Source organism: Paramormyrops kingsleyae, chromosome 1 (assembly GCF_048594095.1).
Source record: "Paramormyrops kingsleyae isolate MSU_618 chromosome 1, PKINGS_0.4, whole genome shotgun sequence".
NCBI classification, from domain to species: Eukaryota; Metazoa; Chordata; class Actinopteri; order Osteoglossiformes; family Mormyridae; genus Paramormyrops; species Paramormyrops kingsleyae.
In genome coordinates, this window is record NC_132797.1 from 69848991 (window position 1) to 69862209 (window position 13219).

Consider the following 13219-nt stretch of genomic DNA (forward strand, 5'->3'; position numbering starts at 1 on the left):
GTATAGTGATAAATTAACTATTACCGACATCGCATAAATCCATTTGGTTCTGACTGTTTATCAGGCCGGTTGATAAAATGTAGCATGCAGTTGTGAACAGAAAAGGAACTGTATTCGTTTACAACTCGAGCTAAGCTGTTAGACAAATGTTGTGATTGCTTAAATGTGCCAGATTTCCATTTTATTGCAATGTTTGGCTAGATCTTTCGGGATACCAATAAAAACATCCTGCTATTTCCAAGAGATAAAATTAAGAGGTTTTAGCACAAAGGTTATACTGCAATGGTTGATACCAACTCCACCATGAGCTGTCGTTGGCAAGCAGAAGCTCTGCATGCAAAGCTGCGGTACAGTCCTTTCCCCCGGAGATGCACGAGCACAGCATGTTAACCTGTCAGGGCGTTTTTTAAGGACTGATTGCTAAGCCCCCTGTAGTTTGAGGTAAACTGACAATTTTCCATCAGCAGGGAATGAGGCTTTATTAGTGATGGGGGTGGGAGAGAGCAGTAAATACTTAAAGCAAGTCCACCACCCCATATTAAACCTTACGCATCTCCTCCACTTGATTAAAATTTCAGATCAATGAATTCTACCCAAGACGGGGCAAATAATAACAACAACAATAAACTGCATCAGTGCACTAGTGGAAATACTATGAAACAGACTTCATGATGAACCACTAGCTAAGCCAATAGCCTCAAAAATTTAGTATTAAAAAGAATTAATGGCAAAAGCTACGCAACACACATATACATGCAGCTACTAAAAATAAGTATGGGACCCTAATAAGAGATGCTGTAAGCAGAGACAGAGTCTGAGGGCAGTTATAAAAGCAGCATGGGACCCATTTAATCCAACCCTTGATTAACTCATCGCCTGTCCACTAGTCCTAAAGACATGTGCTAACATGTCATAATCGTCATAATGCTCATCAACCCCTGCGCTAGCTCGCCAGCTCCTTGATTAGGACTAAATTCCCAGAAGGTGCATGGTTAATGCTTAATAATTCCCCTTAGCCTCACACCACCGTACCACGGGCCCATGAATTAAATACAGAATCTCTAAAGAACGAAATGCGTGTGGACAAATCCTTCGTAGGTTTTGTACTCATCCTGACAAAATTCCACCCATGAGAATCTGACCCGGTCTGCTTTACCACCTGCCACCTTCTACAATGACCACCGACCGTTCTTGGGGGGGGGGGGGGGGGACGCAACCTTAATTACTATTTCTCACCAAAGAAATATTTCATTTGGTAATGTAGGTGACCAGGGCAGAACAAAATCCAACACAACACAACTGTAACCTGCTAAGCAACAGCAGACTTTAAATACGCCCCCAAATATTTCATCGTATTTAAGGTTATGACAATATCACGCATGGATATTAAATCCTCTTACTTATAATAAAGTAGGAGGATGGGGAATTGTAGGAGACTGTCAACAACATCTCACATTTGTCTGTCAAATGCTGGAGGAATAGGACCTTCAAGACACTGGGGGGGGGGGGGGGGGGGGGGGGTGTTAGGGGGTGCTGGGGGGGTGGGGGGGGGCAGATCCAGACACTCCGCTCCACAAACATGAAAGTCTGCATGGAGAGTAAAAGAAAATTTAAAACTCCATTTATTTAATGCCTGCTTTTAGGTCACATACTCTAGAGATGAGATGCACAGAAGCACTGGAGACTTGTCACTCTTTTAGGGGACTTATTAGTCGTTTATAGTCACGCCTCTGCACCAGAATGGGTGAGTCCAAACCGTTAGCAGAAGACTTTCATCTCTGTAACACTTCATGGCAATCTGTAAGAAAAAGACACGAACACGGTGCCGCATACCAATTCCAGTGAATTTTTAGCATCTCTTCACAACAATCTTGAATGCCAAGATCTCTAAAATATTCCATATTTTTATATTTTCTAGTTTCGTCTTTTCTATCTGCTGCACGAGATGTAGTCAGTTTCAGGCAATTAGTCAAGGGTTTGGCCCTGTAAGTGCCACATTTATATTTGGAGGGATGGGGGTGCTATGCTCACGTTTTCTCAACACACTCATTGCACAAATGTACAAAGAAATACTGAACAGAAGTACAAAAAAAAGCACTGTTTGCTTTCCAAAGCAAAAAGCAGAGGAAACGTGACTATTACTATTTTCAACCACGAGAAACGCCCTGATATATGGTAACAAAGTACAAAAAATTTAAGCACTGGCGAAAGAATATGAAAAATTCTTAACCCTGTGCTCAGTTAACCAATTCTTGGCAACAGAACTGTAAGCCACATGTTTATTCTCAATTTGGGGGCCAAGAAATGTCAATTTTATTCTAACACCCACAAATATTCACTACTAATCTTACTACAGACTGCAATTGTTTTGCATACATCAAACTTGCACTATCAATTTGAAAATATTTTCTACATTAAATACATTAATTTTCATCAATAAATTTCCAGGGTAGTACATGTTACAACTAAATGATTTTCTTACCTATATTTGTAATTAGGCTACAGACTACCAAGAAAATGAACAGACCACCCAGATATTAGAATAAACAAAATTCAACCAACGCACTTTAACCATTCACTTCAATTTTACGACATTTATCACCAAACATATTTCACAGCTTCTCTCATACAAACTAAATAACATTCTTCAAATACTCTCCCAGGTGAAAACACCAGCATCCTGTTTTCCCCAGGAGGTGAAAAAAATTTGAATCACTCAAAAGTCAATTTTAAAATATTTCTCAAAGGTTAGATGACTGTACTGTTTATTTATTAACATATTCTACGAACAGGACGTTAATTATACATCACGTGATGAATGCATGAGTCCATTATTAAAAATCCCCCCCCCAACTTCAGCATAGGGATGAAAGCTCCTATTCCGTGAAAGTGCATGTTATGGCGAAGCTGATCCCCTGCTACTTAAGCGATGTCATTTCAACTTGGCCACTTATGATACCTAATGGTGGTTAAATAAGTCAATTCAACTTTAATTAGACTATTAAAAACAAACAAATCTCAGTAGCACAAATTTTTGGCCCCTACTATTTCAAAGGATTCATAAGAAGATTACATTGTACTGATATTCAAGATATACTTGGGAGGAACAAACGTGTGCAAATTACCTCAGTGAAAGCATTCTTATCTATTAATCTATTGAGGTTCCTGAGAGGAGCTGGAGTGTGAGGGAACGTTGAATACAAGTTCCTGTGATGGCAGCCATAGACATCAATGTAACAGGTGTTGACTGCTCACTGTCCATTATAAGGCTCAACTGTCAATGGATATAAGGTCCAAGCGGCCACTTCTGGAAATTTGAGGTTTACGGTCAATCAAAATTAGTTCCTTCCAGCCCACTGGCTCATACAGCGAAAGCCGAGACCAAAAATCAAGTTCCTCCAAGCTGATAACATCAATAGAAGGATTGAAGATGCACTGTATGGGGTAATCAGGGCATTGATAATCACAGTGGAAATGAAAAATTCCATCAAATGATCTTCTAAATTAATCGAGGCAAACAGTTACAGCCATAACTACTTTGTTTTTATTTAAAACAATAAGACTAGTACTCATTTCAGATGACTTCATGAAACACATTAATAAATGTCACCCATTTTGGAAAAGTAATTTCATCAAAACAGCCTCCTCAGATGATGGATCTCCACAGGGGCTTGCCTGTTTCCTTAGGTACGCTAGACATACAACACAAACAGGAAATGAAAATCGAGATGTCAACTTACTGCACTGGAGTCCACATCGCTATGTACTGCAACAGTTTTGATGCCCATCTTTTTACAGGTTTTCATTACCTGTGGATGCAAAACAGTTTGTTAACTTGATGGGAGCCATCATCTTTAAAAAGCTTTTACACTGAATTAAAATGAGGAATGGAGGCACTTACCCTGCAAGCAATTTCCCCCCTGTTTGCAATAAGAATCTTGTCAAAAGTCTGCCAGGACAAACAAACATTTGTAAGTACTGTCAAACAACTGTCTAAAAAGTCTCCAGCAATATTACTGTAAAGTTATAAAAGTTTCAATAAAAAGTTGTTCTAAGTCTTATAGGCAAATCATGAAAGGATTTATACCACAAAACAATTCTTTATATTCTTTATTTTCTGATATCCAATACAATTTGACATTCATCCCCAATAAAAGTTAAAATTTTCAAAGGTTAAATCACAAATGAGACTTACCAGTTTTAAAAATACATGCAAACAAACAATCGTTTAATATAATTTTAAAACTATTCGTTTTCAATTATTTTTTCAATGTTTACAGCAAATTCATTGGCCATTTGTTGCATTTGATCGAAGCTAATTGTTGTTAAGTGCATTTTTATCCTGCCACAAACAACACAACACTCCACTCAGAAGATTCAATGACCACCTATGTCTCTGCCAGTTTCTTTCAGGGGAACTGAAATGTGTACATAAAAATAAAAGCATCACATTTAGAGTGGGGACAGCAGTCATAAGCTTAAGTCAAGTCATTACCATTTGTTTGCTTCTGTACCATCTTTCATGGGTTAGAAACTAAGGAACATCTCTCCAGAGGCAGCCATTACAGGTCCAGAAAGTAACAATCCAGACCAGGATTTTGGTTCAACCAACCAATTGAGTACTCTGTGAGTGTGACTCTTTATGCTCAACTGGTTGGTTGAAACAAAATCCTGGTTAGGATTTTTACTTTCTGGACCTGAAATGTCCACCTCTGTATCTCTCACATCTTTTGCTAACCCCGGACATTCAGTTTGTAATAGGAAAACAACAGTAGGCATTAGAAATTGAGCGTTTTGGCAAAGAAAAATAAAGGTTTACAGTAACTAACATGAGTATTCAACTGCTTATATGATCATTTACCTGCTGTGGCCATTTCTTTTGTACAATGTTCAATGAGTAAGTGCACTCAGAAATTAGGATGCCCTATTTGTGGTGATAACAAGGATGCACCTACCCCTGTCTCTGATGTTGACTGGATAATGACCCAATCAGCAGCCAGATGCAAACTGCACATGATGCTCTCATATCCCACACCAAGCAAACGTGACTTCCGGTATGTAACCAAAAGCAAACAAGCTATATGCAACATTTAAGCATCTGTCCTATTGTAATATAGTGTTTAACTGTCAATAGTAAACTGCTTGCTAGGTCCTGATGAATAATAGTTAAAAATGAAACATACCTTTTCATTGGAGTCATATACTGTGGAGTACTGTGAAACTGTAGTGTTGACATGACACCTTGACTTGAAGGAGACACGCTATCAAACAGCAAAACGTTTTGTCAAAGGTACCAAAATCATTTACACTGAACCACACATGCAATTTTTATGGTTATCCAGTTTAATACAATTTACCTAGAAGCAGTTACATGGCTAATAATTACAGAAACTCATAGTAATCAGTCAAATATTAATTGTTTTATTTTTTATATTCTAATATTGACATTAATAAGGATGATAGAAAACAACATTTTTATAAGTAACTGGGCTGCCTATTCCAGGACAGAATGATAAAAGTGTGATTATAGAGCTAACCCACTGCATGGCATTTACTTGGAAATAATGCCTTACAAATTGTATCGTTACATCGTATGTAACGACCGTGATGTCATTATAGCAACACTAAAACGATTAAAGAGCTTTTTGTCCTTTAAACAGCAGGTAAATGGACAGCCAGATAGCTATCCATTTACGTGAAGTAGCTAAGCTCTTTCGTGGCAACCTTTTGACATTGACAAAAGGTAACTGGTCTCATGTAGAGGACCGTGCACCGATTAAAAATTCTTAAAAACGAGTGTAAAACGACACTCAAATTATCAGTGTTTATGATGGAATGGACTCCAAAGTAAAGGTTACAAAAACTTAAAGACATACATCCGAGCTGTTAGTGATGTCTCTTATAGAAGGCTTATAATATATTGTGAGATGCAGCGGCAGAACAGCACTTTATAGCTAATGTTCAGTTCCACGGAGGGGAGACAAAAGACAGTGAATATTGTAATAATTTCAACAGCTGCTCACCTGCAACCCAAATAAAACTCTTTGCAGAGCTCCACTGACTGTGTACGACGCCATGGCTGCTAGGCTGCGCGCAGGAAGGAGGTGACCTTTCAACTCGGGGGTGTGATCTGAATCAGCCAATCACCGGTCAGCTTTTCGTGCGTCATTGACCTGGCTGCAAAGACTTTTAAAGAAACATTTAGCCCTGTTGAAACGTCAGTCATGAGATGCCGACAGTGTCAGTATAGAAGTAATCTATTGCAGTTTTCCAGGTTTAATTTAATGACGAAGGACGAGCTATTGCTAAAGAAAAAGGATAAAATGTCTAAATAAAAGCAATCAAAAAGAAGCACATTCCACTCAAGCTCTATAAGTGAAAATATACCCTGAACAAAGCCTTTACTTTTCAGTACTTTTTTGCTGTTCTGTGATTCCCATTGCTTGAGTTAATGTCTTCGTGAGAGCTGAAAGAACATACTAAAAATTTGGAACAAATTTTATGTATTTGTATAGCTATTCTGTCATCTTGAATCTTGAATCATAGTATTGAACGTCTGCATATGCAACACTTACCTTATGTTCTGATATGTATAGTAATGCTACATTAAAACTGCGGCATTTAAATTTAACTCAAAGGCCTTTGATAATCAGTTTTCAGATTTTGGTGAGATGGTGTCTGTTTGCATCTGTTGACAATACATTTTGCTAAAGGCCACCTTCTATAGCTACAGGCAAATCCTGTAGCTCTAAGTCATATAAGAAGAAAAGAAAAAACACAAAATAAATCAAAGGGCCATTTGCATGGTTACAGGTCAATACACATACATACATATACATACATACAAACACATAAACTCGGCTTCAGATTAAAATCATTATATGTTTTATGTTGTAAACAAAATATTATGCATAATTTTTGAAACCACACTTCAGCTTCCACCCATTAAAGTTCTTGAATTGTAAAACAATAATTCAAAATGAATGTGCAGCATTTTGTACAATTTAAGTTTTTTTGGCAACTAGCATAAGATTTTACTTACAACTCAAAAAAAAAATTCTGAGATATAAGGTATTCATTTTGAGCCTAATAATTGTTTGTGTGTGGAGGGGGGGGGGTGTATATTACATTGTGGGGATGTGATAAAAACCTGTTATTTTGCAGTTGTGGGGACCATTTTTTCGGTCCCCACATGGAGAAATTCAGTTTTATAAAAAATCTCTGACTACAATCAAAGAAGTCTTGTGTTTTGTTTAGTTACTTATGGTTAAGGTCAGGACTGGGTAGGGGTTAAGGTTGTAATAGTTAGTGTTAGCATTTTTCCCATTGAAATGAATGAGCGGTCCCCATAAGGATATGTTTACCCTACGTGTGTGTGTGTGTGTGTGTGTGTGTGTGTGTGCGTGTGTGTGTGCGTGCGTGTGTGTGTGCGTGCATGTGTGTGTGCGTGCGTGTGTGTGTGTGTGTGTGTGTGTGTATGTCTACTCCCTCTACATGCATATATACATATGTGGATCTTAAATTATTAAGGCAGAATATATATGATGCATTTGTGATGGGAATGTGCTCTACTAACATATTATTCAAATCAATGTCTTTGTTTTAAATTGCCTGAGCATACTGGCCATACTGTTAGTTTTAGAGTATGATGCTTTTCCCATAATGTGAGTCAACAGAAAGGTTATACGGCTTACCCCCTCTGGGAAAGGCGTTTCTCTGTTTAAGAAATTGTGTTCATTACAGCAAGAAAGGAACGGGAAACAACTGTTGGGGCTGATGTGTCTCTGGGTTTGTAACTCCATCTCCTAACTGTTTCTTTTCCCTCCCCATGGGCTTTCCCTGCATGGGAAATCAGATGAAGTCCCCGATCTGCAAAGTCTTTACCTGGGGATTTACAATCCAGATGGCTACTGCTGTCACTGATTCGCTGCTGTATTGAAATATTACCCATAACTCACCATTTATATACAGGTGACTTCTAGAATTCTGCACCACAGCATCCAAGTCTCCTGAGATTTTTTTTTCTGACTCCAGAGAGATGCAGAGTCTTGCTTGATGCTCTTTAGGGTTTTTAGCTAATCTCCGGATCAGTGTACGAGTGCGTGATTAATTATGGTTAATTAACATTCAATTTGTATTTGAATAGCAAAACCTGAATAAAATGTGAATGACTGCATGGGTAGAATATGCTATTTCATTGGTCTTTGCATGGTCACAAACAAACACTGACTAACAGTTGAAATCATAATCATCACTGCCACAATCATAATCATTTTATAATATAAAGAATCACAAATCTCCAGTTTTCAGGAAAAAAAACAGGATATGTTTATTTATCAGAATTACTCAAGTTTATGCAGACTATTCTTCTGATGTGATGTAATGCTATGTAATGCGGTACAGTCAGATCCATCCAAAATGCTTAGCTTGGTGTCATTTTTACATCCATGTTCCTTATTATTATTTAGAATTGCAGCAGAATAGCTAAAAATGAGTGTTACCTAGTTCTGCCTACGAATATGCTCTGCTCTTTATGTTACATTGTTTTCGAAATTTGGTGCTGTGGCACCTTTCCCTTAAACAACCACCCCTGAGGATCAGCAAAGTGTCTACCCACGCATCCCTACCCAGACCCTGCTTCCGCGACCGCTGGCCATCTGTCTTCCCCCTGCCACAAACCCAGGAATACAGCCATGTTGTTTTCCTCTCTGTCCCATCATTTGTGGAATAAACAACAGTCAAAAAAAAAGCAAAAACATGGTATTCTCTACACTGAATATCACCTGGAATGGCATGAATATTCTTCTTTTTTTCATTTCTGCATTGATATGATCCAAGTCTTTGGGAGATAACAAAAATCTAAAACTATCAAGACCTATCAGATATATAACGATACATAATGACTGAATCTGTCAACTGCATTATAACTAAACATCATAAAATCATAACTGTTTGCTTTTCCCAGATGATTATTGTTCAATGAAAATTAAGTTACCAGCGAAGCACCATCACTTATCCTCTGTGTAGCTCAGCACTGAAATATGTACCATGTATTAAAGCTGCTTTTTTTTTAGATGATTTTATTCAGTTCATTTAAACATTGCTACACAATTCAGGTCATATGATGAATCGATTAGAACAGACAAAAGAACATGAACTTTCAAACACAGTGTTTTCACAGGTAAGTATCAATTGAAGTCAAATTGCTCTTTTAATATGAAAAAGCACATGGAATACATTTGATATCGTCAGGAAAAACTCAATAAAGGTTTTTTTTGTTTGCTTATTTAAAAATGGTACTTGGAAACGTGAAAAGTTTCGGTGACAAAAAGCTTGAAAATATTTCCTGACTGCATATATTAGATATATGTTTCATCTGGATTCCGAAACACAAATTTGAACTTATGTTACTATAGTATCGGTGACTGCGTTAACGACCTTCACCCCTGAGTGGAACACAATGCATCTGAAGATGGTTCAAAAGGTGGTCACGTTGCAGTTCATCCATCTCACATTTCTTTGATTATTCCCTATGCCGTATTAAATGCATTTTATTTTGGCAATACTTTTAAACAAAACGATCATGGTCATATGTATAATGTGAACCTAAACTCCACAAATTCTAAATTATTTACTTGAAAAGGAATAGCAAAAGTGTTTTCTATAATATTATTCTGCGAATCTTCTTGTATCACGAAGTAAACGAACATATAAATGTTTTTAAATATATTTTTACTTTAATGAAAATCAGTGATGATGTTATAAAACAGAAAATTCGCTCAGGATATCAATTTTGTTCTAAATAACCAAGGCTATGTATTCATTTATTTTTTTATATCATCTGTCGCACTAATGGTGGTTGTTAATTGTAATTTTCAGGATGATATTTACGTTTTTATATAGATAAAAGTAACTTTTAAAATGAGCATTTAAATTATCATAAAATTGTGACATCCTAATTTCCTGTCTAGTTCAATACGACAAGTTAACAGACACTTCAAGGTCACCAAGCCCAAACTGTGGATTCTTTGACCAGAAAGGACTTAGACTGAACATATACGCACACGTGTCGTTTGCTGGGAGTTTCTATTAAGCAAACTGAGCGAATAACGCGTAATGCTTGTCTAAGGAAACACAAGCAAATAAAAATGCGAAGTAGATATGTAAAAACTGAGTAGCCTATTTAAAATATGGGTTTATGACTGATTTTTCATATAGGGTACGTACCCCAGTAAATCCAGAAACCGAAATGGGAGTTATTGTCTCTATTTTATTTTAAAATGGATGTATAAACAAATTTAAATCCTCCTAATATAACTGCATGATTTTTTGTGTGTTATATAATACCGATAAACAGCCTAGATTTTTGTAGCTTCAGTTGATCATTAATGTGTATGCAATAAAAAAGACTTGTCTTCCGTAAGTTGGCTTGGCAGAAGACTTCACGTTTACTAACAGGGAGTGTAATTTCGTTTTCCCTGATTTGTAAGATATGTTCGTAGCCTGTTCAACAAGCGAGATTTCCATAAAGATAACAACCAAAAGATCTGTGGAACAACGTATATCCTTTCAAAATATGGATACCTGTTTAAATAGCTACAAGTTCAAGCGAGGACATTTCAGACATGCACGCGCGTTGATTATTTCTGAATTATTTCCTTAAGAGAGGAAAATAGGCAACCTGAAATGAATATACACGGATATGTTTAATCTGTTTTTATAGTCACTTAATGGCAGCATTATCAAAATATCCTATCAATAATGATTCATATATTTTCATATATAAAATATATTATACATACAAACTAGAGAAGAACACTTTGTTTCCCCTATTTTATGATAAAAATGTGTTTTAGCTGTTTTTTAACTATACTAACGGAATTTGCACACGACTCAATTGAAATTAAACACTTTTGCATGAAAATTGGTCTCGCTGCAAATTAGTTCTTAAAATTCTCAAACGTGACTACCTGTACCTACGAGGCTTAAGGAAATAAACAAAACTCAATTATCTGGTTCATTCAAACAATTAATATACATACTCTATATAGTATCATTTCTGTATCTATAGATTATATGTAGATTCATTAAAAAAAATAAGCGCAGATTGCAGACGTTGTGCTCTTTAAATAATGAATTGTGAATGATTATGCTGGTATTGTCATATGAAAAGGATTCACACCACCTTACAGGATTCTTAATTGAAAAAAATGCATCGGATTTAATAACAATTAAAACCCTAAACAATATTTCATGATTTTATTCTTGGACAGAAAAGTATCAATAATATAAATATTAGAAATGTTGCTTTGTTTGGCTCATTACTTTATTTTAATGTTCTGTACCTCCTTCTTCTATGTGGCTAACGGGACTCCAGGAAATGCTGTAACTGTGGACACCCCCAGCTAATATTCCATGCCAGTAAAATTTACTCTGATTATGGGAATAGTCATAGATAAAGTGATAATATAGGTCATCTTTATAGGTGTCGCTTTTAAAGCCACGTTCATGACCGAAAGAACAGACAGTGCTCGCTGTTCCAGCTGAGAAGTCTGTGTGCCCGCCATATAAGCTTCGCGTGAGCGGTGTGAATGGTGCTTAGACACTTCATGAAATTCAATGAACTTCCACAAGCCGCGACATCAAAAAGTTATGTATCTCTCAGCCAGAACAAATAAAACTCATTTTACTGCGGCATTTTCGTAATTGTAAGTGATTTTGCTTCCCAAGAAAATGGTGAAAAATAACCGTTGAAAAACAATAAACAGCAATTTCTTATTGTTTCTTCTTTTAAAAAACCATTGTAATCAGATATATACAAAGCATGATTTTATTTTTATGTCTGATAGTAATGCTCCATCATAAATGATTATCAAAAAAAAACTCTTGATCTTAAATCGTTTTAATTTGACACCGTATAAAAGACACAAGCAGGCGGATTATTCGAATTTGTTTTATTTTCACACATCATATTTAATCACAAAAGCGAGATTCGTAGTTAAAAGAGTAAGCTTTCTTTGGGACGACATAAGCATCCACCGAAAACACAGGATGGATGAGACCGACGTTCCCGGAAAATCACTGTATGTTCTCACGCGGGTGTGTCAGTATACCTACGGTTTCGGGCCCTCCGCGTTTTCCTATTGCCTCCACTGAAACTATTCAGTGAGTTCATGAACACATAAGCAAAATATTACACGGTACTTTGTAAACTCGCCACACCAGGAAAAATATTTCTTCTGAAATTTACTACGAAATGTTCTATTTACGAAGTGTTTTACTAATATTGAGTATTTTGCGTTGTTTATACTGTATGTTGTACAGACTGAAAACAAAATTGAAAACGATCGTCTTTAAACAAACAAATAAATAGATAGATAAACGTTCCACATAAAAGTATCTATCTATCTCTCTATCTATCTATCTATCTATCTGTCTGTCTGTCTGTCTGTTTGTCTGTCTGTCCATATGTCTTGGCATAAAAGTTCCGCTTCGTCAACATTAGCGACGTGTAAGCATAATAATACTTTACAAACGGATTCGGTTCAAAAGTTAGAATTTAGCTGTTAGTGTCCTTCTCTTGTCATACACAGATGCCGGTCACTCATCTACATCACCTCCGAATGGCTTTATAGATGGATTTATAGATCCACAGAGCTATATATGTGAACAACGGCAATGAAATGGGGGCAAATGAAAAACAGCGTTATACACATTTTATAAAAGTAGAATTTCAGATGACAATGCGCTCCTGTTTGTTATGGATTATCCTGTTGACTTCGTTTGCTTTGACAGTGAAACGATTGAGTGTCTATGATATACCGGAGAACCCCAACGTATCTTAGATTTCGGGCAAATTATTATTAGACCTATAAAACTGACATAAACTGGCCTGGTATAGATTCACGTCTTAATGTGCCAGGCTAAGTAATAGGTACCAAAGGCTTCTCCTCAGACCTGTGTCAAGTTCAAGTTCATGGCTGCTCGACCTCAAGCTTTATTTTCTCTAAACCTGGGGGAGGGGCGGGTATGAAGGTGTACAAATCCTTCATATACACTTCTGTTTCACAAGATTTACTTCGATGCTTGCAGCTGAGGAGTCAGTTTTTCTGTGAATTGTATTTTTTTAACCCTCAGGTAAGGAATATCAGTAAATAGCACGTAAGTTCTCCGCTCGAGGTAGACTAAATTCAGAAAGATGCTGATAAAACTGATATCA

The 13219-nt window shown here is 36.7% G+C and overlaps 1 protein-coding gene across 1 annotated transcript in view; it reads right to left on the reverse strand.

The window, feature by feature from the left end:
- Positions 1-13219, reverse strand: part of pcca (propionyl-CoA carboxylase subunit alpha) — a 113118-nt gene that overhangs the window by 93432 nt on the left and 6467 nt on the right. Inside the window, exons 2-5 of the mRNA XM_023822131.2 lie at positions 6024-6186; positions 5184-5261; positions 3902-3949; positions 3741-3809 (exon numbers count right to left, since the gene is read on the reverse strand). Coding sequence (XP_023677899.1) covers positions 3741-3809; positions 3902-3949; positions 5184-5261; positions 6024-6077 — 249 coding nt within the window. The 5' untranslated portion in view covers positions 6078-6186. The remainder of the gene's footprint in view (positions 1-3740; positions 3810-3901; positions 3950-5183; positions 5262-6023; positions 6187-13219) is intronic.